The 23,787-nt window shown below is 32.9% G+C and overlaps 1 protein-coding gene across 2 annotated transcripts in view; it reads left to right on the top strand.

Annotated features, from left to right (window-relative positions):
• LOC111057614 (cytospin-A) overlaps positions 1-23,787 on the top strand; it is a 52,629-nt gene that overhangs the window by 10,476 nt on the left and 18,366 nt on the right. The window contains exons 3-9 of one of the 2 annotated variants that reach the window (XM_039443060.1): positions 4,544-5,002; positions 7,322-7,426; positions 8,211-8,375; positions 12,897-13,059; positions 14,050-14,220; positions 17,599-17,817; positions 23,342-23,461. In XM_039443060.1, the coding sequence (XP_039298994.1) occupies positions 4,544-5,002; positions 7,322-7,426; positions 8,211-8,375; positions 12,897-13,059; positions 14,050-14,220; positions 17,599-17,817; positions 23,342-23,461 (1,402 nt within the window). The remainder of the gene's footprint in view (positions 1-4,543; positions 5,003-7,321; positions 7,427-8,210; positions 8,376-12,896; positions 13,060-14,049; positions 14,221-17,598; positions 17,818-23,341; positions 23,462-23,787) is intronic. The other variant, XM_039443061.1, reaches the window with a different exon arrangement.

Raw genomic sequence — 23,787 nt, 5'->3', positions numbered from 1 at the left:
TTTTTGTAAAGAGGAAAGACTCTAGCTATTTTGAAACCGTTTGGAAAGATACCTTGTTTTATGCTCAAATTATAAATATGTTTAAGTGGAGTTAGGAATATATTAATATTTTTTTGAAAAAACCTGGTTGGAATGTTGTCTTAGCCGGGCGCATACATGCCTCTCAGTTTTGAAGTGAATGTGATAATATCATCTTCACTAGCGGTAACAAGCGGAAATTTGTGTCGATTCTGTAGTCTTCATCATTCAAAACTGGAGCATTATTAGAGTTCACCGCCCTTGCCAAATTTTCCCCCACATGTAAAAGATAGTCGTTAAATTCGTTAGCCACCATCTTGATCTTCTCTGTTGTGGAAAATGAGCTATTATCAACTATTTCGAACTGTTCTAGTGGGAATCCATTTTTATTTTCACCTCTAGCAGATATTTCATTTATAACGGACCAAAACTTCTTTTGGATCATTACCACTTTCATTTATTTTATTTCTATAGTATTGATTTTTAGTAGTTTTCAATAAGTTATATAATCTGTTTCTGTAGTTTGTGAATTGAATCAGTAATTCTCTATTGAAAGGCTGTTTCTTTGTTAGCTTAAATAATTTATGTCTCTCCCTAATTGATCTAACTAGTCCATTTGTTATCCAGGGTTTATTTATTTATTTTTTTTTTTTTGAATCAAGAGTTCTATTGAGCAATATGTCTTTTAGATTTTTCTATTGTAACTGGTGGAGGTATTCTCAACCCTAGACCACACCTGACATCATTTCTGTAACCGGGCGATATCTTTGTCTCTTGACTTGATTAATATTCCAAAATATGAAGTATATAAGAAAACATGTGGTTCGATAGTCATTTTTGCAGACTATACCACCGCTGGCCACCAATGCAAACGGAGGGGGGTTGTTTCTTCTTTTCTATAATATTTGCTAAAGTTTACTGCTATCAAATCATCTACCGGTATTTGAATCCTTGATTGGTTGGGAGCTTTTGGTGGATTCGTTCATTCAAATGCACAGATTATCATCATTAACTAATTGTCACCTATTCTAGCAACTATAGTAACTACGAGCCAGGAACTTCAATTAAAAATACTAATATAATTTAACGTCAGGTTTATTGAATTCTAAATCAAAAGAATTAATAAAAGGCATGTAACATGAAAAATTCTCAAACAACGTTATCCAGTAATTGATTTAGAACAGAAGGAATATTCAATTTTTAATCTATACATTTTGGGAACTTGCTAACTTGCTGCAACTAAATTCGGGCCTCGGTCATTCTATGTTACTAAATTTTGTGCTTAATAAGAAAAACAACAAAAGTTCGGCACTCACCATTTTAACAGTATTCAACTTCGACTCTTTAGAAACACTCACATACGATTTAAGAAAACTCTCCATACTTTACTCAGATTCACCCTCGCAATTAATCTTCTAATTCTACTTCTACCAATTTTATCGGTTTCTTCTTCAAACTAAATCAAAATTAATTTTAATATAACGAGAAATTGTCAATTTGTCCCTCTGAATGGAAAACAGATCCATTCAGAGGACCGAGGCTCGCACACCGTTACATGTTTACCCGGTTACGTTTCAATTCGAACTGTGGCCTTTTCACTGAAAATTATTCCCCCTCCACGAGCGTTGAGCATAACTTCTAGTGGAAAAGCAAAAGCTGCAAAAAGGTCAATGGTAATCTTCCTGTATCTTGTCCATTTTTGTCCAACGCTCTTTCGCCTCAGCACGGAAAGCAGCTACTTCTTCCAACAACGTCGAAATACTCGCACTAATGGACTCGTGATCCTCGTTTGTTGGTGTAATCGTAACACAAACGTCACATTTCCAATGTGATTTGTTTCTAGTGGCGCGCCTAGACGATATATCAGATAAACATGATACATGATGGCATTTGCTGCAATCGTAACACACAAACCCCTCCTTCGCCGAGTATTGATTGATAATGTGAATATCTTCTGAACGGTTTGAGATATCGATGTGCGGTTTTCACCATTCATTTTTTCTTGAAATTCCGTATCGAAATCATGTATCGCACCTTCCAATTAAAAAAAATAAAGTTGCATCCAAGATGGCGGACCAGATTTTTGAAGTCATAGTAAAGTAGTATTTTCAATTTGAGTAGAATCCCCAATCACACCCACCATCAAATTACCTTTTCCTCCATCTACTGTCTAAAATACTTACTTTACTCCCTGAAACCTAATACTAAAGTGTCACTTTTTCGCTCTCGGTAGTAAAAAACAGAAAAACTCCCTAGGGAGGAAAAGTGACTCCATTTAAATAACATGGGGAGCATCTCTATTTTGAAACTTGCATTGTAATAGGTTAGAAGGTCTAAGCTCAGATGAGAAAGCATAATAGAGGTGTCTGTCATTTAGTCAACTGAATTCAATACAACAACCAGAAATTTGATCAACTCATGAAATATATGTTTGTATGATAATTATTATATTCCTAATATTAGTAGACAATAAAAATTTATAGAATTTTTAAAATATTTTATTCTATTCAAAATACCAGCCAACAAATATTTTTGATCTGCAATTCAAATCTGAACCGCGTGATCTGGAGTCAGCCATTTTTGGTAGCTGCCAAGCTGATATAATTGTTACAACTTTTGCCGATAGATAGCGCAATCGGCAGTGCCAATCAGACGACCGGTTTTTAGGTTTTAGATTTAGGTTATGTTGTTAGGAATCATTGTCACCAATACGTAAGTTATTAGAATGATTTTATTTGCAGTTTCTATAAAAAAATGTAGATGGAGGAAAAATGTTGTGTACATCACGAGCGAAAAATACTTTTTCTCCCTCAGGAAAATTGCTGCCCTCGGCTTCGCCTCGGGCTTCAAACTTTTTCCCACAGGGAGAAAAAGTCGTACTTTTCACTCTAGATATACAAATAACTATTTCCTACAGTTACCTTGAAAAGTGACCATTCCTGCATTGATTACAGAACGCAAAGAGTCACTTTTCCGCTCTAGTGCGCAAAGTATTACTTTGCGTACTCTTAATACTTTGCGTATTATGTTGCAGCCATCTCAATCAGCTGTTGACAATTTTGGTGTGTATTTTGAATGCGAATTTGTTCTATCTATATTTTTTCTGATTTTTAAATAAATAAAAATGAGAACTCATTAAATAATTATACATTTTGAATATTATTAATTATTCATTATTTCAAATAATATTTTTTTTCAATCATAAATTGATTGGTTGAAAAATTATTTAGAAATTAAGATTAACTCAAATTTTTTCAAATTAATTGGACTAATTTAATTTTTAATTTGAATAAATTATCGATGATTAATTTTCAATTGGATTATCAAGTTTAAAATAAAACAAAGTTGTTATTAATAACAAAATTATACAGACAAACATTTGATGGATTTCAGCCAACATTTTACCTATAATCAACCACTTCTCATATTCAATGGTAACTGTAGGAAAAATTTAATGTGAAATACATGCGCAAAGTTCCTCTGCTGCACTCAAGAAACCATTCCGCCCTCGCTACGGCTCGTGCGTAAACGTTTCTTTCGGTGCAGCAAACTGTCACTTTGCGCACTAGTTCCACAAATAACTATTGTGTATGATATATTAAGCCGTTCTCGGACTTTTCACCCACTCTGTATAATTATGCAGGTCTTGTATTTTGTGCAATCGTATATTGAAACAAATAGGAACATATTTAATTTTGTCAAATATATAATTATATAACATTTCTAGTAAGTACCCATTTGTTATATTTTTATATAAACATGACTAGTTTCGAGCACTTATGGCATTTTCATCTTCAAGTGCTGGAAACTAGTCTATTATAAAAACAAAAGAAATGGGTACTTGTAATTTTAGATGATTATTAAACATTCAAGTAGCCCTATAAAAATACTTTTTTGTTGTCAAATGTATTCATTTTCATATTATTCCATCAGGCCAAAAATTGCAATATTGGAAATTCTCTTCCTAATTTGTTTAATCGCTCTTCCTAAATTGTAAGCGTTCATTAAATTGTCTAAAGCATGATTATCTTCTTCACATGAACTATTTTTACTTTTAACAGGACTAAACTATAGATATAAATTTCCTAGTTATCATGTTTAACTCTGATATGTTGATATACTACAAATGGCTGCTATGTAGTTTTTAATTATATTTTTTCCGATGGTTAGGCCCACATGAGTTCTAGGCTTGTGCGTGGGTAATGAGGCGGATGATAATGAGAAATGAATGGACCTACAGTTTTAGGTGGGTTCCGAACCATCGGTAAACGATTCTACAACTCATGAATCATATTCAGAGGAGTTGGCTCAAGCGGTCACCCTTCCAACAGGAGTACCAGGCATTCTTAACTTATAAGCACGACCACTGAGTCAAACTGCTCGCTCTTATTCGTTTAATGAAACATTTGAATTGGTAAAAATGTGCTTAGAACTTTCTGTTATTCAGTACTATGTTAGAGCATTATAGTGTAGTTCTATTAAAATTGATATCCATATTGATTCGATTTATTGAAATCTATTGCAGAGCGGACAAGACGAAAGAGAAACACTATTGCTGAAGCAGGAGGAACTATCCAACGAGCTGAGTGAACAAAGACGAACGTGTGAAGCGCTGCGCCAAGAAGCTAGTCGACTGACTGAGCGCGTGGAACTTCTCGAATCAACTATCGATGCCACTCACGCCGAACGAAATCAGCTCGACTTACAGTTGGCGCAAGCTAAAGAGGAAAGTTCATCGCGGCAGATTGAAATCAGCCGGCTGAACACATTGCTCGAGAATGCTCGAGCCAAGATTGAGGAGCTGGAAGCTTCCAGAGACAAATTACATGATAGGTCCGAGATGGATGAACTGCTGCATAATGCCAGAAAAGAAAAGGATGTTCTTGAGGGACAGGCGGCTTCTCTGCAGGAACAGCTGTCCAGGAGTCGATGTGAGGTCGCCAGACTTAAGGAGCAAATATCTGTTCTGCAGGAGGAGTGCAAGGTGGGCTTCTTACAAATTACCACTACTAGTGACTAGTGAGATTCACGTTATAAATTCAGTGAAAATGATAGGAAGACATTGTCTCCTATTTTGTCAATTTTCCGTTTCCACTGCTTTCTATAGTACATAGCAGAGGTATGAAATAAAAATCCTCAAGCCCTTTTTCATGTTTTATAAATCCACAACAATTTTTTATTGTTGAAGAACACGTTTTGAATTAATAAAGCATAAAAATGGTACTTGAGGATTTTTATTCCATTTCAATAATATTGTATGGGCCTTATAAGGAAAAGTGAATACATAGTTGTCAATCAAGTTATCCCGGTAAATCTGATTTGATATTTATTTTTGTATCTAATTAATAATGATCAATTCCATCTCAAATTCTCATTTATTTTGTCAAGGAAATATGTTTCCCATGATTTAATAATGCATTTTCATAATTGAGATGCAATATTTTGTTAGTTCATCATGTTTCTAGACAGTCTAAAAACAGTTTGGCTACAGCCTACAATGCGGAGTTAGTAAAGGATAGAAGTACCTGGGAATATTCTGCGATTTTACACGTGAATTTTATATGGTGGATCACGATTTACATCTAAACTAGTTGAACTTATATTTGGTTTTCAAGGTGGTACAGGAAGGTTTTCAGCTTTTACCTCCAAAATAGATTTCAGGCACTGAAGGTAAATTCAGGTGAAGTCCAAATCCTGTCCCCCTGGAGTATGTTAAGATGTGGTGTTCTCCAAGGTCCAGTGCTGGGGCCAACCTTGTTCAGCCTCTTCATCAATGATTTGCTATATAATATAGAACATCCTACCTCCTATCCTTCCTCCCACATAAGGGGCAGTGTTAAGCTACAGCCTATTCTTTATTTTACCAAAAAAATACGCAGTGTTAAGTTACGGCCTTTCCTTCCTCTTCCAAAAAGGGGCAGTGTTGAGTTACAGCCTATCTTTCCTTTTACCTAAAAGGGACAGTGTTAAGTTACGGCCTATCCTTCATTTTACCTAAAAGGGGCAGTGTTAAGTTATAGCCTATCCTTCCTTTCCCAAAAGGAGCAGTGTTGAGTTACGGCCTATTCCTTATATTCTCCAATTTGAGGACGATTAGGTTTCTCAGGCACAAGAATACCCTTTTACCTGTATAAGATTATTTGTAAGAATCATCATAGCTACCCCACCAAAGTTTCAAAAGAAACGGATACCCCGTGCCAAGAGCATCTCGTTACCTCCTAACCTCCCCCCCCCCCATTTCCCGAATGCTCTTAGTCGCCTAGGAGCAACACCTAGGATTTATTCACGTATGAGTATTAGAGAAACTAATCAACGTAATAACTTAGATTATTATCCCTAAACTATGATGCAGCATCCGACTATAGAATGTATGTGTCGGGATGCATTTAGTCTAACATTAGTATAAAAAATACATTTATACCATACATTCTACAATCTAGGCTATTTCTACCAATTGAATACCGTAAATACGTTGAGAAATCAATGAGAACTAATTATAGTAGTGAAATAAAAATATCATTAGGTAGTGTAAAAATAAATTGAAATAACGTTTAAATAACAGGTTTCTACATAGAAAATTCAATTATTTGGAAGAAGTTTTGTTTATGGTCAAAAATAGTCATAATTTTGATTCTAACGGAGCCCAACTTGATACTCGTCAAACGACCTCCCTACTATTATACTATCCTAGACACAGAACAGCGTATTATGGGAGAGGACCTTATTAATCCGATATGCAACTTTGCAACAAATTCCCTTCATCTTTAAAAAATGTGGACATAAAATCTTACTCGGAAACTTTGACTCTAAGGGTGTTCCTAAACAATATATGATTGCTGCAATTTTGCAATACAATAGTAGTGATCAAAAACTAGAAAAATAGCATGGAATATTAATAATAATGATGAAGCTATCTGCTTTGCCCAATGTGAATCAGATGCTGACTTTGAAATCCTAATCTCACTATAGAGTTGAAAAATATTGTGAATACCTTATTGTTTGAATTTCGATTATATAAATGTATTGAGCTTCTTATCTTCATTTTCCAAATTGAGCACCGATTGTCGGCCGAATTTTATCGTTATGACACCTAGAAAGTGTCTAATTCCAATTGGCTAATTCTCAGCCAATTGGAGGATATTGTGGGTGTCGTGTCGATAAATGTCAGCTGATAATATTGGTAAATGTGAAAACGGCCTTTGGTTTTTTATTATTCATCTTTCAAATATTATTGTAATTTTTCAAGTTACAAGAAAGTTAGTCTATAATATTCTTTTTTCACAAACTGTTTGAATTTTGCCAGGTGACAAGGAATAATGCAAAATCGGCCCTAAGTGACTTGGAGTACGAGTGCCAGAGAAGTCGAGAAGAATGCGCTCGATTGGCTAGTGATCTTCAAGCATTACAGGTATTTTAAACAATTATTAAAAAATGCAATAACAATATTAATCAATCTGTCATTCACATAACAAAAGAAATGCTCTATTTATAAAAAAAATACATATATTTTTTTTTATGAATAATAACTAGATAACAGTGGGTTTTATGGCAATATCATGAACAAGTCAACACTTTTTATTATCAAGGATATTAATACATTTTTGTATTTACCTTGAAATATGCTTCACAGAAATTAAGCGAAATTTTAGTTAGCAAATTAGGTATTCATTGGAATAGAATATCAACTATATTCTTGTATCTGAATTCAAGTTCTCTTGCTACAACCTATTAGGACATTTATATTTCCTTCAATTTTTCTCTATTTATTCAGAAAATCTTAATGATTAGGAGAAAAATGTTCAATCGAATCCAACTAAATTGTATATTATCCCACCAGCATTCCCAGAAACTATTATTGCTGTGAGAAATAGAAAACTGGCTTATCTTGAAATATTGTTTCAGGTCGTCCTTCGTGTATCCACCTCAAATTGTTAAATTTATGGCAACTTGCTGGATCAATCAACCGAAATCACTATATCATTTCCTACAATTACTCAAGTGATTATTATTCGAGTAAATTCATTTACTTGTTTTTTTACAAAATTTATACATTTTTTATTCAGTGTGAATTACAATTTAAACCTGATTGATATGGAAACCACTAAATAGCTTTTCATCAAATCATCACTCAATTGGTTACCGTCTTTCGCTTGTTTTATTTTATTATCTTTCAATCCATTTTATTTTTTTAGGAAACTAGTTGCGAGCTACAGGTTCAAACGCAATGCCACCTAGATGACAAACGTCAGCTGCAGTCGGTACTGACCGAAACTCAAAAGCACCTCGGCGAATGTGCTAGAACTCTGGCTAGCACTGAGAAGCAATTAGCTGATGAGAAACGCCTTAGAAATCGAGAGGTAAGTTGGAAAATTTTCTTAAATTTAAAAAGAAATACATTTTTTGAATTATTCTTGTGCTGGGTTGAAACAGCCAAGATGGTTGTAACACTCAAATCGATATTGATGGTTTAGTAACGAGAAAAAGCTACCCTAACACTGCTGCAATTTCAATCTTGTTCTACTGACTCAACCATCTACAGGGTGATTCTTAATTATGGTAAAATAATTTAATACGTGATAGTAGAGCTAAAAATAAGAAAAAAAGCTCTCATAAACATATATCCATAAACGCTTCATGAGCGAGCTATACAGGGTGAAAGATTTCGCCCGGAATTTACTTCCTCTGGAGAAATACACCGATGCTGAATTGTTTGGGGACTGGTTTTTGAAAAACTTATGGTGGATTCATATGGAAAAATATCTGAAAAATTTAATGAAACTAGTCTGGAAGCTGTAGTATGAGTAGTTTTTGAGAAAAAAAGTTGAAATATGCAAAAAATCTAAGTAGAAAAACACAGACTTCTACGTTTCATGCCCAATAACTTTCTTTAATGACCAGTAAACAAATAATTTTTTCGCAATAAAAATTGAAGAGAATTTAATTCTGAAAATAATTTATTATGTAAGCTTGAAAACTAAATTTGAATAAAAGTTAAATAGAATGTATTCTTATGTAGTACATTACACCACAAAAATTTGCTGTTTCATGAGGAGAGAACTAATAACTCATAGGTTGTAGCTGATTGCAAATAAAATATTCGGAAATATTTTAACGGGTCCGACAATCGATGAGAAGACGTCTGAACATATGCATTAAGAACAACGGAGGTCACTTTGAAGATCGTCTTTAGTCTTTTGGTATAAGTTTAATGTCATTTAGATATGTTACTTTCATATAAAAATAAAACTTTTCATTAAAAACCGAATATTTTATTTGCAATCAGCTACAACCTATGAGTTATTAGTTCTCTCCTCATAAAACAGGAAATTTTTGTGGTGTATTCTACATAAGAATACATTCTATTCAACTTTTATTCAAATTTAGTTCACACAGCTTACATAATTATTTTCAGAATTAAATTCTCTTCAATTTTTATTGCGAAAAATTATTTGTTTACTAGCCATTAAAGAAAGTTATTGAACATCAAACGTAGAAGTCTGTGTTTTTCCACTTGGATTTTTTGCATATTTCAACTTTTTTCTCGAAAACTACTCACACTACAGCTTCCAGACTAGTTTCATTAAATTTTTCAGATATGAATCCACCATAAGTTTTTCAAAAACTATTCCCCAAACAATTCAGCATCGGTGTATTTCACCAGAGGAACTGAATTCCGGGCGAAATCTTTCACCCTGTATAGCTCGCTAATGAAGCGTTTGTGGATATATGTTTATAAGAGCTTTTTTCTTATTTTTACCTCTACTATCACGTATTAAATTATTTTACCATAATTAAGAATCACCCTGTATATTGTTACTCTTCTGTCGTTGCACTGATCCACGGTTAAAATTATTAATGTTGTGTAGAGGCTTCATTATTATTTAAGGCTGTTCGGTAGTAGCGAACAGCCTTAATATCAGACAGGCAAGATAAGGCAGCAGCTACCTCTCGGCTAGAATTTTCAAATTTCAGTATTGAATCTGACTCCATATAGGAAACTGCACCGCTCCCGCTCGCCAAAAATCTATTCGCTTCAATTTACTTACCAAAAATATATTATCGACAATTATAGTTATAGACATTGACATCACACTAATGAGGTACCCTGCGCAGGTAGTGCAAATTGCACTTATAAAACTCAACTCAACGAATTACATAATATAGAATATATAATTAAATATTATATTAGGCGGAATATCATTACCGCCACACCATTAGGATCGCTCCATGGCCGGATGGATATGTGGTCGCCTAAAGCCACATTTCATCTCTTCAAAAACAACTTCATTTATTTTAGATTAAAATTTCCTTTTTTGAAAATAATGCTTCAGACTCGAAGTAATATATTGCCTGTCCGATACACGTTCAATTGAATTATCACGTTCATTTCTAATAATAATAATAATAATAATAATAATAATAATAATAATAATAATAATAATATAATAATAATAATATAATAATAATAATAATAATAATAATAATAATAATAATAATAATAATAATATATAATAATAATAATATAATAATAATAATAATAATAATATAATATAATATAATATAATATAATAATAATATAATAATAATATAATATAATGATAATAAATTATGAGGATCGTTATCTAGTGTTCGCAATAAACATCCTTTAAAATATCAAATGTAATACAAGCGCAAACGCCCATATCTGACGTTGAAAAATATTACGTATATTTCAAATCTAAAACAAATCACCAACTTTGGAGCTTCCTAGGTTTTCAGGAGAACTTTCAGAATGGCCCATATTCTATGAAAGTTTTAGAATAAATATTTATGAAAATTACAATCTATCTTATTGTGATAAGTGAGATGTCTAATTGGAAACTGCATAAGAAGGCCTTGTTAATAACAACTGGAATATTGCCTACCGCAGGAAACCATACTATTCTACGGAAAAATGTTACATATCAAGACAAAATAAACTTAGCTTCTTGTTATCTAATTCATAGATAATTAGAAAAATATAAGACAATATATAAGAAATGAGAAAAATGAGATTAGAAAAATAGATAAGATTTAATTGATTTCAAACCTCAGAAAGCTGTAGTTTAGATGGTTTTCTACAAAATTTTGTAGCATTAAGGACGCTCTTAAAGCGCTCAAAGTAAATGATTTTGCAGATTCCATTATTCTTCAACTAGCTCTATCAAAACTAGATTAATCTATCGAACTATTAAAAAAGTTTTGGTGGAGGAAATTGTCAATGTTTTTGAACAAGGAAGAGGACATTTTTGAAAAAAAATGTATTAATACTCATGAAAGATAACTATCACCGCCCCTCCATCTTGCTTTGTAGAATAGAATATAATGTCTGGAATCACAGCAACCTATAATATTAATGCAATACCCAACGAATTGACAACACTGTGAAGTAGGTCTAAAAGCAACTGTCAGCTGCGACATGCAATGGTACCAACTCAATGATACAGCTATGCATTGCATAACTCATAACTTATTGAACATGGGCTCTCCACTCGGTTTTCACTGCTTTCACCAGCTGACAAATCTACTTAGCGATGTTGCCATTCTCCGCAGGGCAGAGCATTTATTATAGGTGGCTATAATGGAATGCATACCATGTGCAACCCTGCAATCTAGTATCTGCCGAAATATTGACAGTTAACTCTAAAGGAGTGTCAAGTCAATTCCGAAGCTGCAATTCAATTTTAAAATAATTCGAATCAAGCATCATTACTAATAACCTTTTTATATAAAACAACTAGTTTCGAGCATTTATGCCATTTTCAAGTGAAATCAAAGTGAATTATTATTGTTCAGTAGATACATATTTTACCATTTGTAGCAGCTGGCTTACTTACGATTTTTTGGTTTTAAAATCCTTTCAAATATTGGATTATGATTTAATTATTATGAACTAGTAGGTAACCTGTGCTCCGCAAAGGACTAATTTATAACTTTACAAACTGAAAACTTCATGTAATGGAAATTTGAAGAATTGAAAACATGCCTATAACCATCCTCGGTGAATTAAGAATCTATTTGCAAAATTTTAAGTAAATCATTTCAGTAGTTCAGACCTGATGATGCGTCATACGTGAATCTTTCTTTTTTATATATTAAAGTATATATTGTAATATTGTGTAAAGCATATATGTAATATATATTGTATATATTTTTTGTGTATTTGAGAAGTTGATATTGTGGTAATCATTCATATTAAATGAAGAAGACTAAGAAATTGTCAAAAACCACATATTTAAATCTGTGGTTTTTGACAATTTCTTAGTCTTTTTCATTCAATATTGTATATATATAATAATAATTAGTATATTCTTATGATAGCATTTTAAAACTGCTCGAAACAATTAGCCCTGAAATACTTTATTATTTTAATTGTGTTTGTGTAATGTATGATACATAATTCAATATTAATTCATTTATTCATTAAATGTAGTATGCAGCATTAATTTATGAATTTGTCAGTATGCTTCAAATAACCGTGTGTTTAAAAAAGAATGACCCGTTTTTAAACAGTTGTATTCATTCATTGCACCAATTACTCGAAATAATACGAACTCTGTATAGAAGTACCAATTGCGGTAAAAGTAGACATTCATATAATACAGTTCTGTAATGCAGGCCAACTACCAACTCTCTACAGCAACTCGGATTCAACTGAAACTATTGCCACGGTTATTCTGTTTTCAAGTCATGAGGTTAAGGGAAATTATACCATGTGATAAGTTTCCTTTCCCCACAGGAAAAAATCACATAAATAAATCATATCAAACATTTCAATAAAGAAATAATCTATTCTGAAACTAAATCATGAGCTTTTATCAATTCCAAATATCAATATCTGTATTTTTGTTTAATTTCAGAACGAAGAATGGGAACAATTCCAATCGGATTTGCTGATGACTGTTAGAGTAGCAAATGAGTTCAAGACTGAAGCGCAGCATGAGTTGGAGAAACTTGTATTGGAAAACAAATTATTAAGGGATAATATCAGAAATTTGGATGCTCAAATTGAAAAATTGAAGCGTGAGTGAAATTTTTGAAAAAGTACCTAGGCTATTGTATTGCAATGTTTTCATACAAATGATGGTTTCTTGATCCATTCCGTACTGCTAAATAATAATTAACCATTTTCTCCTTACACCGACATACAGTCATTTATTTGATATAATAAATCATTTATTTACTTACAGACTGGAGTACTTTCGAGTTTCATGAACTCATTTCTATGGTGAAGATCGGTTGGCCGGATATATTCTTGGTTATATAATCAAACAGTTTGTATGATGAAATTCCATCCACTTGCTGTTTTTCTTAACCAATAACACATCCAGCCAACCGATCTTTACCAAAGCCCCAAAGTCGGTAAATATAGAAATTGTTTATTGAATTACTTTAAATTATTGACTGCATTTCAGTGTTTAAATGAATAAGTTTGTTTGCTTGCAATTAAGAAACGTTACAGGTTTAAAGTTGGTAGCTAATAAATTTATATTAATTTATATAGGTTTTATTCAACAAACGTTGGTATTATTCATTTTCAAGCAATTCTACTATTTATTCGTGTTTGTGTAGTATTCAATACCTTTGTGTAGTATGTTATTTTAGGAAAGAAACACATAATTAACTTGTAAATGTGTTTATTTTGTTGAAAGGCTTAGGTAAACCGAAATCGTAGTCAGGTAATGCGCTATTAACCTTTGATAAACAGTTGCCGAGTTCGAATCCAATCAAGCCAATGGTTGTATTTTCATGTCGTCATCCCATTTTCTGTTTTCATTGTCGACAATCATAAGTAGAATGCTTCAACTTGCAACAAAAATATAAAAGATTCATTAAAACTAAGTTTAATCGTTTAAGATGTTTTGAAGTTTTAGAAACTTGAAAAGTTTTGGCCTTTTTCTTGTTTGATATTGTATCAATTTCATGAAAAAATGCAAAGGCTGCTCGGTCTTATTGATATTGATATCTAACTTTATTTTCTCCAAATTTCTCAATAGATTTTTTCATTTTCAGAAGCTGCTGAAAAGCAGGAAATGGTCATGCCGGAAAATAATAGTACCAACGGACCTTGTGTCCAAGAAATGTGCCGAAGGCATAAAATATCTCGTCAAGAAAGAGATAGTCGCTTGTCCGTCAAGTCCCTTATTGAAAGTATTGAAAACGCTACGAAACAAGCCAAAACAGGTACTTTATTTTAATCGCATGTCCTTTCTTATAGTAATCAATTTTACATTATACAATTTATAATTTCTATTCGAGTCCAGTACTATTTAGTGCTTGGTTCTAAGTGCAATTGATATTTTTATTGGTATGCTGTCTGTATTATTCAATTTGTTTGTTTATCTATTCATGTCAAGTACAATATATTATGAGAAAATTTAATGTTGAATTTATCCCAGCATGCGCTTGATCGTTGAAGTAGATTTTATTTTTGCATAAATCAGTGGTGAAACATATTAAATGTTAAACTCAGATCTCTTGATATTTTTAGAATTGAATTACTTCTACAGAGTGTTTCTTAAGTAGAGCGACAAATTTCGTGAATGGTTTCCTTACATCAAAATACAGAAAAAAGTAACAGTAAACATGGGCCCTAAAATGCTTTGTTGTCGAGATAATAATGGCGGAAGATTGCTCAATTTTCTAATTTTATAAATTTGTAGCGGCTTCAACAGGGTACTAAAATAGTAAATTATTTTCTAAAATTAGTCGACAAAACTAATAAAACCAATCAGAAGTACCTTATGTAACTTCAATGATTGTTGAGATAATGAAGAAAATATGCAAAAAATATGAAGTTTTCATTTTTCAAATTAAAAGGGATATAACTAGAATAAATTATTGTTAAAAAATATTAAAAATCGAAGGAGATTGTAAATAATTTTATTCTGAAGAAAAATGTTCCGTTACTTTTTGTTTAAAACGCACGAAAGCCTCATAATTCTAGTATTTTATTGAGCAAAACAGATAGATTTCTGAAATGTGCGATCTTTTGTCTGTTATGTCTCCTTTTTATCCTAATTTTTGAGGTTCAAAATGCATGTGATATGGTTATTGACAACCTGTCTGAAGACGCGATTATTTTTTTAGTGACAAGGCTCATTTCCACATGCGATTTGTCAATGCGATTTTTTTATGGGGTTATTTGAGATATCTGGTTTATATCGATCGACCACGGACCATAGTTCACCTCAAGAACAACATTCGCGAGGCCATTTCCAGAATACCGATCGATATACTGCAACGAAATTTCAAAAATCGACTTCATCAGTGTATCGCAATGGGGGTCGCCATTGGTCTGATATCATTTTCAAGACCACATGGAAAAAATTGAGATTTTGTATTCTCATATAAAAAAAGATAAAAACAATATCTGGAGTACTTTTGTTTTTATTGACCTTTCAAATAAGTAAGTTTCTCTGGCGCACCTTGTACTATCATTTGAAATATCATATCGTTGAATAATGATCCTAATTATATTCCTTTTAAATTGGAAAACATTTTTACACATTTTTCCTATCATCTCAACAATTATTAAAGTCGCATACTTTTATTTTATTTTATTCGAATTATCAGCCAATTTCACATTGATCATTTTAGTGTCCTTATGAGGCCGCCAAAAATTCATTGATTTGAAAATTTTGCAATCTTCTGTCATAATATTGGGCCATATGAATAAAGTTGAGCATACATTTGCTTATACTTCTAAAATATGGAGCATTTGCTTCATTTTCTATAAATAAACGTGAGCGAAACCTTTTGCTCATGCTCATCAAAAAAATAGTTAAAGCATTTTCTCAAAAGTAAAAGCATATACTCAGAATTGTACGAATAAACTAGAGCATTTGCTCAACTTTTGAAGCAAATGCTTCAAAAAATGTGAGTCTAGTCTAGAGCAGCTTTTCACCTTTTGCTCATAGTAAAATGGATCAACTAATTCGTATGAGGAAGAGAAAACTATACCAGATACGATCACAACCAATAGTTGAGAACTATAAAACTCTTTTTAGATTCAACCATGATATATCATCACCATTATTCCTACAAAATAATAAATAGAAAAGATATCTATCTGATATAAAGATAGCCATCACAAAATAGGAAATAAGCATTTAAGAAGATGAGAGTGTAGACGATTATAAGAAGGCTATTGATATTATAAGATTATACTGAAGATTATTATAGAGATGACATTTTTTCACGCTATTATTTCAAAATTCTAAACTCAACTAACCTAAAACTCAATTCATAAAAATAGAAAACAGAGCAGACGACGCAAACACAAGCGGTGTCTCCTACTTGCATATTTAGCGCTTACGTGAGCTATAAAAACAAAGTAAGGCCACAAAGGTGAATCAGCTGATGAAAAATCTTTAAAATACGTGAGAATTTGCTCCAGAGTTCAGGAGCATAAGGTAAGAGTATAAGGTAAAGCTTATTCATATAAAAATGAGCAAATGCTTATGCTTCTACGTAATGCTCATGAGCAAAACCTTATGCTCCATGCTCATACTCATGAGCATATGTTTTGGTTTTATTCATATGGCCCATTATCTCGGCAACAAAGCATTCTAGGATCCATGTTCACTGATACTTATTTCTTAATTTTGAATTAAGGAAACACTCACGAAGTTTGTCGGTCTATTCCAGACGCACCCTGTATATTTTTCATTAAATATGAGAAATCAATGCATTGTATTTGAAGAATGTCTTTGAACTTTCTCAGATTCACAATCTATTCCATTTGAAGAATGTACTGGTAGTGAGAACCTCATTTGTAGCATGAAGTCGCTTGATTTAGAATTTTATATAGATATTATAGAATTATTTTACTGAATTTTGTAGTATAATTGCATTGAAATAGCTAAAGAGTTTTCACGCCATAGACTTCAATATTATTCAAATCATAAAATATCTGTCTACTCATCTGAATATCACTGTGGATGTGGACACTTCAATGTGTGATTGGTCTGCCCCAGATCACGGCAAGGTGTACAATCACTTCAAAATCATCATTATTCAAACATAATAGTTAATTCTCCTATAGGAAAGCTGCAGCTAGAGTAATTTCAAGTTTATTTCACCGTAGCTGGAATATTATTGGCAGGTACATCTGATAAGGAGAACAAACTACTGATAGACTGAATAAAGACCGCAGCTAAGAATAAGTTATTTCAAAAGTAATGTTTGAATATAAATATTACTACAGAAAACTGACAGGTTATTATCAAGTGCATAATAAATGTGAGCTGTTACTGAAGAAATATGAGTCATTTATAGGCTAATTTTTTCCATAACCATAATTCAACAGCTCTCAAAAAAAGGAACAGAAATCAAGAAACTATTCATATTAAATAATGAAAAAAGTGAGTCATCCAAGAATGCACAATTTTTTTTTTATTTTAGTGATTATTACAACACGCACATGAAACAGAGGATCGAAAGTGAAACACTTTTAGCGACGTGATGTTTGACAGAGTAATTTTGGGTGATGGCACTAACATCTCATTCCAGATGATAGTGCCGTGGTTAGTGTCTGATCTCATTTGATGTCCTACCCAGGTCCAGGAGTCAGCAGAAGTAGCTCAACGTCTAGCCTCAATAGTATTGCTAGCTTAACTGGCCTGGCAGTCAACCAGGCTATTAGCTCATGCCAGCAGCCTGTTTCTAGTCCAACGTCTCCCATTCGTGAGGGAGACATGAAAGCCCTCCTACCCTTACGCGACAGAGACCAGCAATTGACAACCAACAAACAGCCGTTGAAATGGACATTGCTATCAGGTACTTGTCATGTCAGCCTGTATGCGGTTCATTCACAACAATGCCTTCACTCATCAGTCTAACACTTAACTAATAGTTGAACATTTAATTAAACTATAGTAAGAAAAGACACAAGTTTGTGTAGGGATCATTGGTTGTGTGTCACTTGTTACAGGGACTCGAATATAGTAAATAGAGATACAGAAGAGCAGTGTTTAGTAAAATGGAGCTCAATGTCAAGCTTTGATCAAGTTGATCGATTGACATCACTGGGTCACTTAACTTTATATTTCTTCGTTTTTATAATTGAGTCACCCTTTTTATAAATTGAATTGTTACCATAGATGTCAAAGAATTGCTCAATAATGAAATGAAAACACATAAGGTCAATTGAATAAAATCCAGCAATTGCTAGTTCTAAGTAATTTTCAAGCAAATGCTAGGATTCAAGTCAGCTGTATAATCTGATTTGTTTAGCTAGAACCAATGACTAAGTTGCTAGTCACTATATTCTAGTTTTTATCCTATCGACCCAATTAGTTGTCTTTTTTAAGTAAAAAATAAACACAACACATGGAAAACTCAATAAGACAAATTGCTGTGCTTTTATTCCACCCATTTTCCTCATTTATGAAAGATAGGGAATATAAGGAGTAATTCCTATCATAATAATACACAGAGCTGGCAAGAATTATGGGAACAGCTCAATATTTCTTTCACATGGATAATTTGACAGTAGGTTTCATTGGGGGTCCTATTCAAATTAAAAAACGACTTTTCTGTCGTTTCAAAATTTTGGTCCCCCATTTTGAATCCAACTTTACGTTTTTTATGGGAAGGTCAACATGATACATGATTTATTTACAAAATTTCAAGAGAAAATGAATGGTAAAAACCGCACATCGATATCACTCAAACCGTTTCAAAGTTATTCACATTCAGAGATACTAATAAATCATATTAAAAGAATGAAATAAATGAGTACATTGAAAATCTAAAATATCAAATTTCACTTTTTTCAAGTGTTGGTAAACATCTACTCACATCTCACATCATATTTAAAACTTTGAAGAAAAAAAGTTTGATCTGTCAGATTTTCAATGTAGTAGTTATTTTTATAAGAACCTCAATGGAACATACTATCTAATTATACTTGTAAAAGAAATATTGAGCTGTGTCCATAATTTCCACCAGCCCTGCATTAATTTTTATTCACAGTTGTAAGGTTCTCATCACCTGTGTGCATATAGTGGCTTGAAAAGCACATGTTTATCAAAAAAGACCTATAAAGTTGCTCGATTTACATGAAACAGTGAGATAATAATAATAATAATAATAATAATAATGTTAATTTATTCTACCCGATACAGCAAACCATATAGTTGAATATATTCAAATAACACAAGAATACAAAATTGCACATGAGAGGTCACATTTAAAAATTCATTAACACCATAAAAACTATTTTCAATTATATATTTCAAAATATCCTTTTTAAATGTGGAACTTCCAATATTTAAGTAATTTGGTAACATTCTACTCACATCAAACAATCTGTTAACTGAGTAAAGTTAAAGTATATTTCACTTGAGCACCAAATTGGATTCCCTATCAACCATTTGACACGCTAACTACTGTGAATTAATGACGCCTGTTGTAAAGTGCATGATCAAGTAAAAACCAACTTAATTTTCAAGCTCAATTTAATAAATTAAATTGAACATTGGACTGGGATTTACCCCTAATCAGCATGATTAATAAATTATTCGAATTGCAGATAATCAAATGTCTGAAAATCAATAAAAACGTATGGATCTCTTGTCATTTGCTTTGATGTCAACTCATTATAAGATTATACTTTTTTCTCCTGTGATTTGTTTTGGTGTCAACTCATTATAAGATCATACTTTTTTCAAAATATTAAATAATTTCACCACAGATGGAACACAAAACTGAAAGCAAAAGTATAGTAACGATCTGATTGATACAATATTTTAACAAATAAGAACCACCATTTGGTGTAATTGAATTTATTCAAACATTTTATGCTTTCTATATGAAAACTTCAAAGCAGGAGCGCCAAAATGTAAATATCATGTGAGAAAGTCTTGAGATGAATGAAGTAAAAATTTTGAAGTTCTATCATTGAAGTCATTAAAAAAGTTCTACTGCTTTTCTTTGATTCATTTTTTATGAGAAGTTATACACGTTCTTGAATCAAGTGTAAATTTATGATTAGATAAATAGTTATTTGTGCAACTAGTGCGCAAAGTGACAGTTTGCTGCACCGAAAGAAACGTTTACGCCCGAGCCGTAGGCGAGGGCGGAATTGTTTCTTGAGTGCAGCAGAGGAACTTTGCGCACGATCCACATTGAATTTTTCCTACAGTTACCATTGAATATGAAAAGTGGGTAATTATGGGTGAAATTCCCTGAAATCCATCAAATGTTTTTCTGTGTAATTTTATTATTAATAAAAACCTTAATTTATTGTCAAATAGAATAATGTAGTAGTAAATGAATGAAGGCGGCTGTCACTCATGTCGCTGTCCTCGTTGTCCATCGTTATTATTATAACGTGCACCACAACACTATACCACAGTCACTGTTACCAACTTCATTTTGATTTTGCTGCACTGGTGCTCCATATAACCTACTAACTATTTTGCGTTGCCATGTTGCAAATCTGGAGTGCAGAAAAAATTTTTCCCGCACTAGAGCGGAAAAGTGATTCTTTGCGTTCTGTAATCAGTGCAGGAATGGTCACTTTTCAAGGTAACTGTAGGAAAAAGTATTTCCCATCTCATTAGTAACCTGTAGATGTACTACAATTCCAGGTAACATCTGAACAATTTTATATGCTACAACCAGAAACCTCATATTTATTTTCAATAGATATTGATTTGATATATTCTACAAGATACTACAAAGCTTTGTCAAAGCTTGACTGGTCTTAGAAGGCTTTCTTGTGAATGAGCCATACGTGCAATCAATCACAACATATTTGTTTAGTGAGCACTCAGATCATTGAAAAATTGATAATCCGTTTCAGTTACTGCTAGGCTTACTTTACTAATTTCAGGTTGTGAAGTTTCTCTTCTGTCCTTTTGATCTTTCATTCAATCTTACTTTTTCTGAAAGTGTAAGATCTACTATTCCATGGTTCCTAACGTTTTGCACTGGATATTACTTCTTATTGATCTAATGCATTGTTCACTTTATAATACACTTTTTTCGTTATTGTTTGTATCGAAATCATTATCTAGTTTAATAGAAAAATGATTTTACAGTAGAGGTGTGGTTTTCGAGAAGCGTGAAATAGTTATGCAACCACCCACCCCAAAGTCCCACACACCCTAAACAGAACTTTTTTCTATTCACACGTTTATGATTGCATAATAATTTCACGCTTCTTGAACACCACACCTTCAGTTAACTGTAACATCATTTTTTCATTAAACTAGATTATGATCATATCTATACGAATAACGAAAAAGTGCATTATGAAGCGAACAATGCATTATCAATAGAGATATAACGGGTGCATCAAAATGAATGCCGGGGTTTCAACATTTTATTATATTTATTACATAAAATTCACAGTCGCGAGTCATATATCAAGTTGAAGAGAAACTCAAGCAGTTTTAAGTAATAGCCTAAGTGTTCAATGTGAGAACCATTCGTCACTCGGTACACATCAAGACGATATGCGAGTTCTTCCCAAACTTCAATGATTGTAACTGCTGAAACAGCTGTTTCAACGCTTTCTCTTGATTGGAGAACTCGGCTGGCAGTGGAATCACATACACACCGTCCTTATTAAGCCCTCAAAGATAGAAATCAGACGGTGACCGTGGAGGCCATTGCAGCGGTCGGGTACAATTATGCCAGTAAGGCGGCGCACCATCTTGTTGGAAGATGAAGTTTTTTGGCTCACCCCGTGTCATTTAAGGGAAGAGTCATAGCTGTATCCAGTGTACCAGTTATAGTTACAGTTGCTTCATCAAAAAAGAAAGGACCATATACTTTCTGCTGGGATATGATACTAGAAGTGCTCAGGTGCATAAAAGTGCTTAAAAATGAACACTGATGCCAAAAATCAGAACTGTTTGAGTTACTGTTTTATTTGATATATGGCTTGTGTCTGTAAGCTTGATGTAGTAAATATTAAAACATGAAACCCCGTCATTCATACCCGGTATATGAATAAACACCCAGTAATAATACAGCTCCTAATTCTCTGCTCCTAAAACTGCTCTGACAACTGCTGAGCAGACCTCACTCTATGTGCACACACACACACACACACACACACACACACCTTTACTCGAACAATCTATTCTCTTTAAATACCACACCTATGTACCGTAACATACTAAAAGGTACCATCAGTTTTCTATTGAGACCTGTAACTGTAAGCTACCATCAGTAACTGTAAGATATCTGTAAAATTGAACCAAATCCAAACAACTGGTATTTTAAATCAACCTTTGATTCTATTTAATGTCATTTATTTTGAATTTAATCAAACAGCTTGTCTAATTTAATTTGATTTTACACTTTTCTTTTCAAAGACCTTGAATTGGATCGTTATCAAACTCTTTATTTTCTGGATAAAAAGGAATTGGTGATAGGACTAATATTGATTTTCTACAGCTGGGTGCACTTAAGTTTGATTCTGGTTCTCATTCAACTACTAGTCTGAAACCATAACTTAAATTGCTGATAGCTTTGTCTTTGCCTTATTCCATACTTTAGAAAGCACTCAAATCTAAGCAGTTCTGTGAAGATGACGCGAGATATCCCCCCCCCCCCACAATCATTTCCACTTCATCCATTTTTTTATGAATCGAATATTTTTTCAAAGTACAATAAAACCTGCACAAATAGGGCCGCCAGCTTTTGTTTTGGTACAACTCGCATGCAATTTGCTCTAGTAAAACTGTTACGGAGACTGTCATTAGTTTTGCAATAAGTATTTTATTATAAGAGGATTTGGTACTGGTAAGTATTTGCATGCAATCTTCTTATCATTCATTCTCAATTATTATTGATTCACTGTTCTATGTACTAAGAGTAGCTTATTTGGAGGAAAGTGTAATACGATTCAAAATGTATTGTATTTTAAGATTTATAATTCTGAGGTGCAAACCAGCAACAGAATGGTATAAGAATTGTCCAGCATAGTATGAAGTACTGTATTTCGTAGCCTACATAGTAATCCATGAATTGAGTGCTCCTATGCATCATTAAAATGGCTTGCCATTCATTCGTATTTATTAGGTGGAAAATACTTTTCATTGCGGATGATGCACACTTAAGTTTCTGCTTGGTCGTGGGTAATTGAATGAGATGATCAAATTTCCATGCCCATTGGCTAGTTTCGAACCCACAATCAATATTGCTGCAAGACCCAGACAACTATAAAATCCCAGCTTGAAAAACTAGTTTTTTCATAATTACTTTGAAAAATACAAGATTTTCATCAGCATAATTATTGTTTGATAAAAACCAATTATTATTATAGTATGTATTTTATTTGCAGATCCGCTTGAACCTGTCAAAGGTAACAACAAGGTAGCAACCATTTCAGAAGACACCACTTCATCAATCCTCAATTCTCGGAGTATTGAATTTGCGCGAAAGAACAGCTCAGGGGATCTTTGTGAGTATTACATACGCATTTTAGTCCTAATTATTGATCTAAATTCCGATTGAGTGAAGTTAATCTGTAACAGAAAAGATGATTCAGAAAAAAAATCATTACTCAAGCGAATACTCGGAGTATTAAGGTCTCTGCCCACTGCACTGCACCGTATCATACTAGGGCCGGCATATCATAGGAACGGCAAATACAACAAGGAATAGTTCACGTGTATTATTGCCTAGCAATGGGCACTAGACCGGTCCTTAACCGTACCGTATAGGATCGTGTCATGACCGGTCACCGTACAATTTCTCGGAGAGAATATTTTGCTGGTTACGTTCCGC

This window comes from Nilaparvata lugens, chromosome X (genome assembly GCF_014356525.2).
Source record: "Nilaparvata lugens isolate BPH chromosome X, ASM1435652v1, whole genome shotgun sequence".
Classification (NCBI taxonomy): Eukaryota; Metazoa; Arthropoda; class Insecta; order Hemiptera; family Delphacidae; genus Nilaparvata; species Nilaparvata lugens.
The sequence above is the reverse complement of the archived record's forward strand: the minus strand, read 5'-3'. Positions and strand labels throughout refer to the sequence as shown.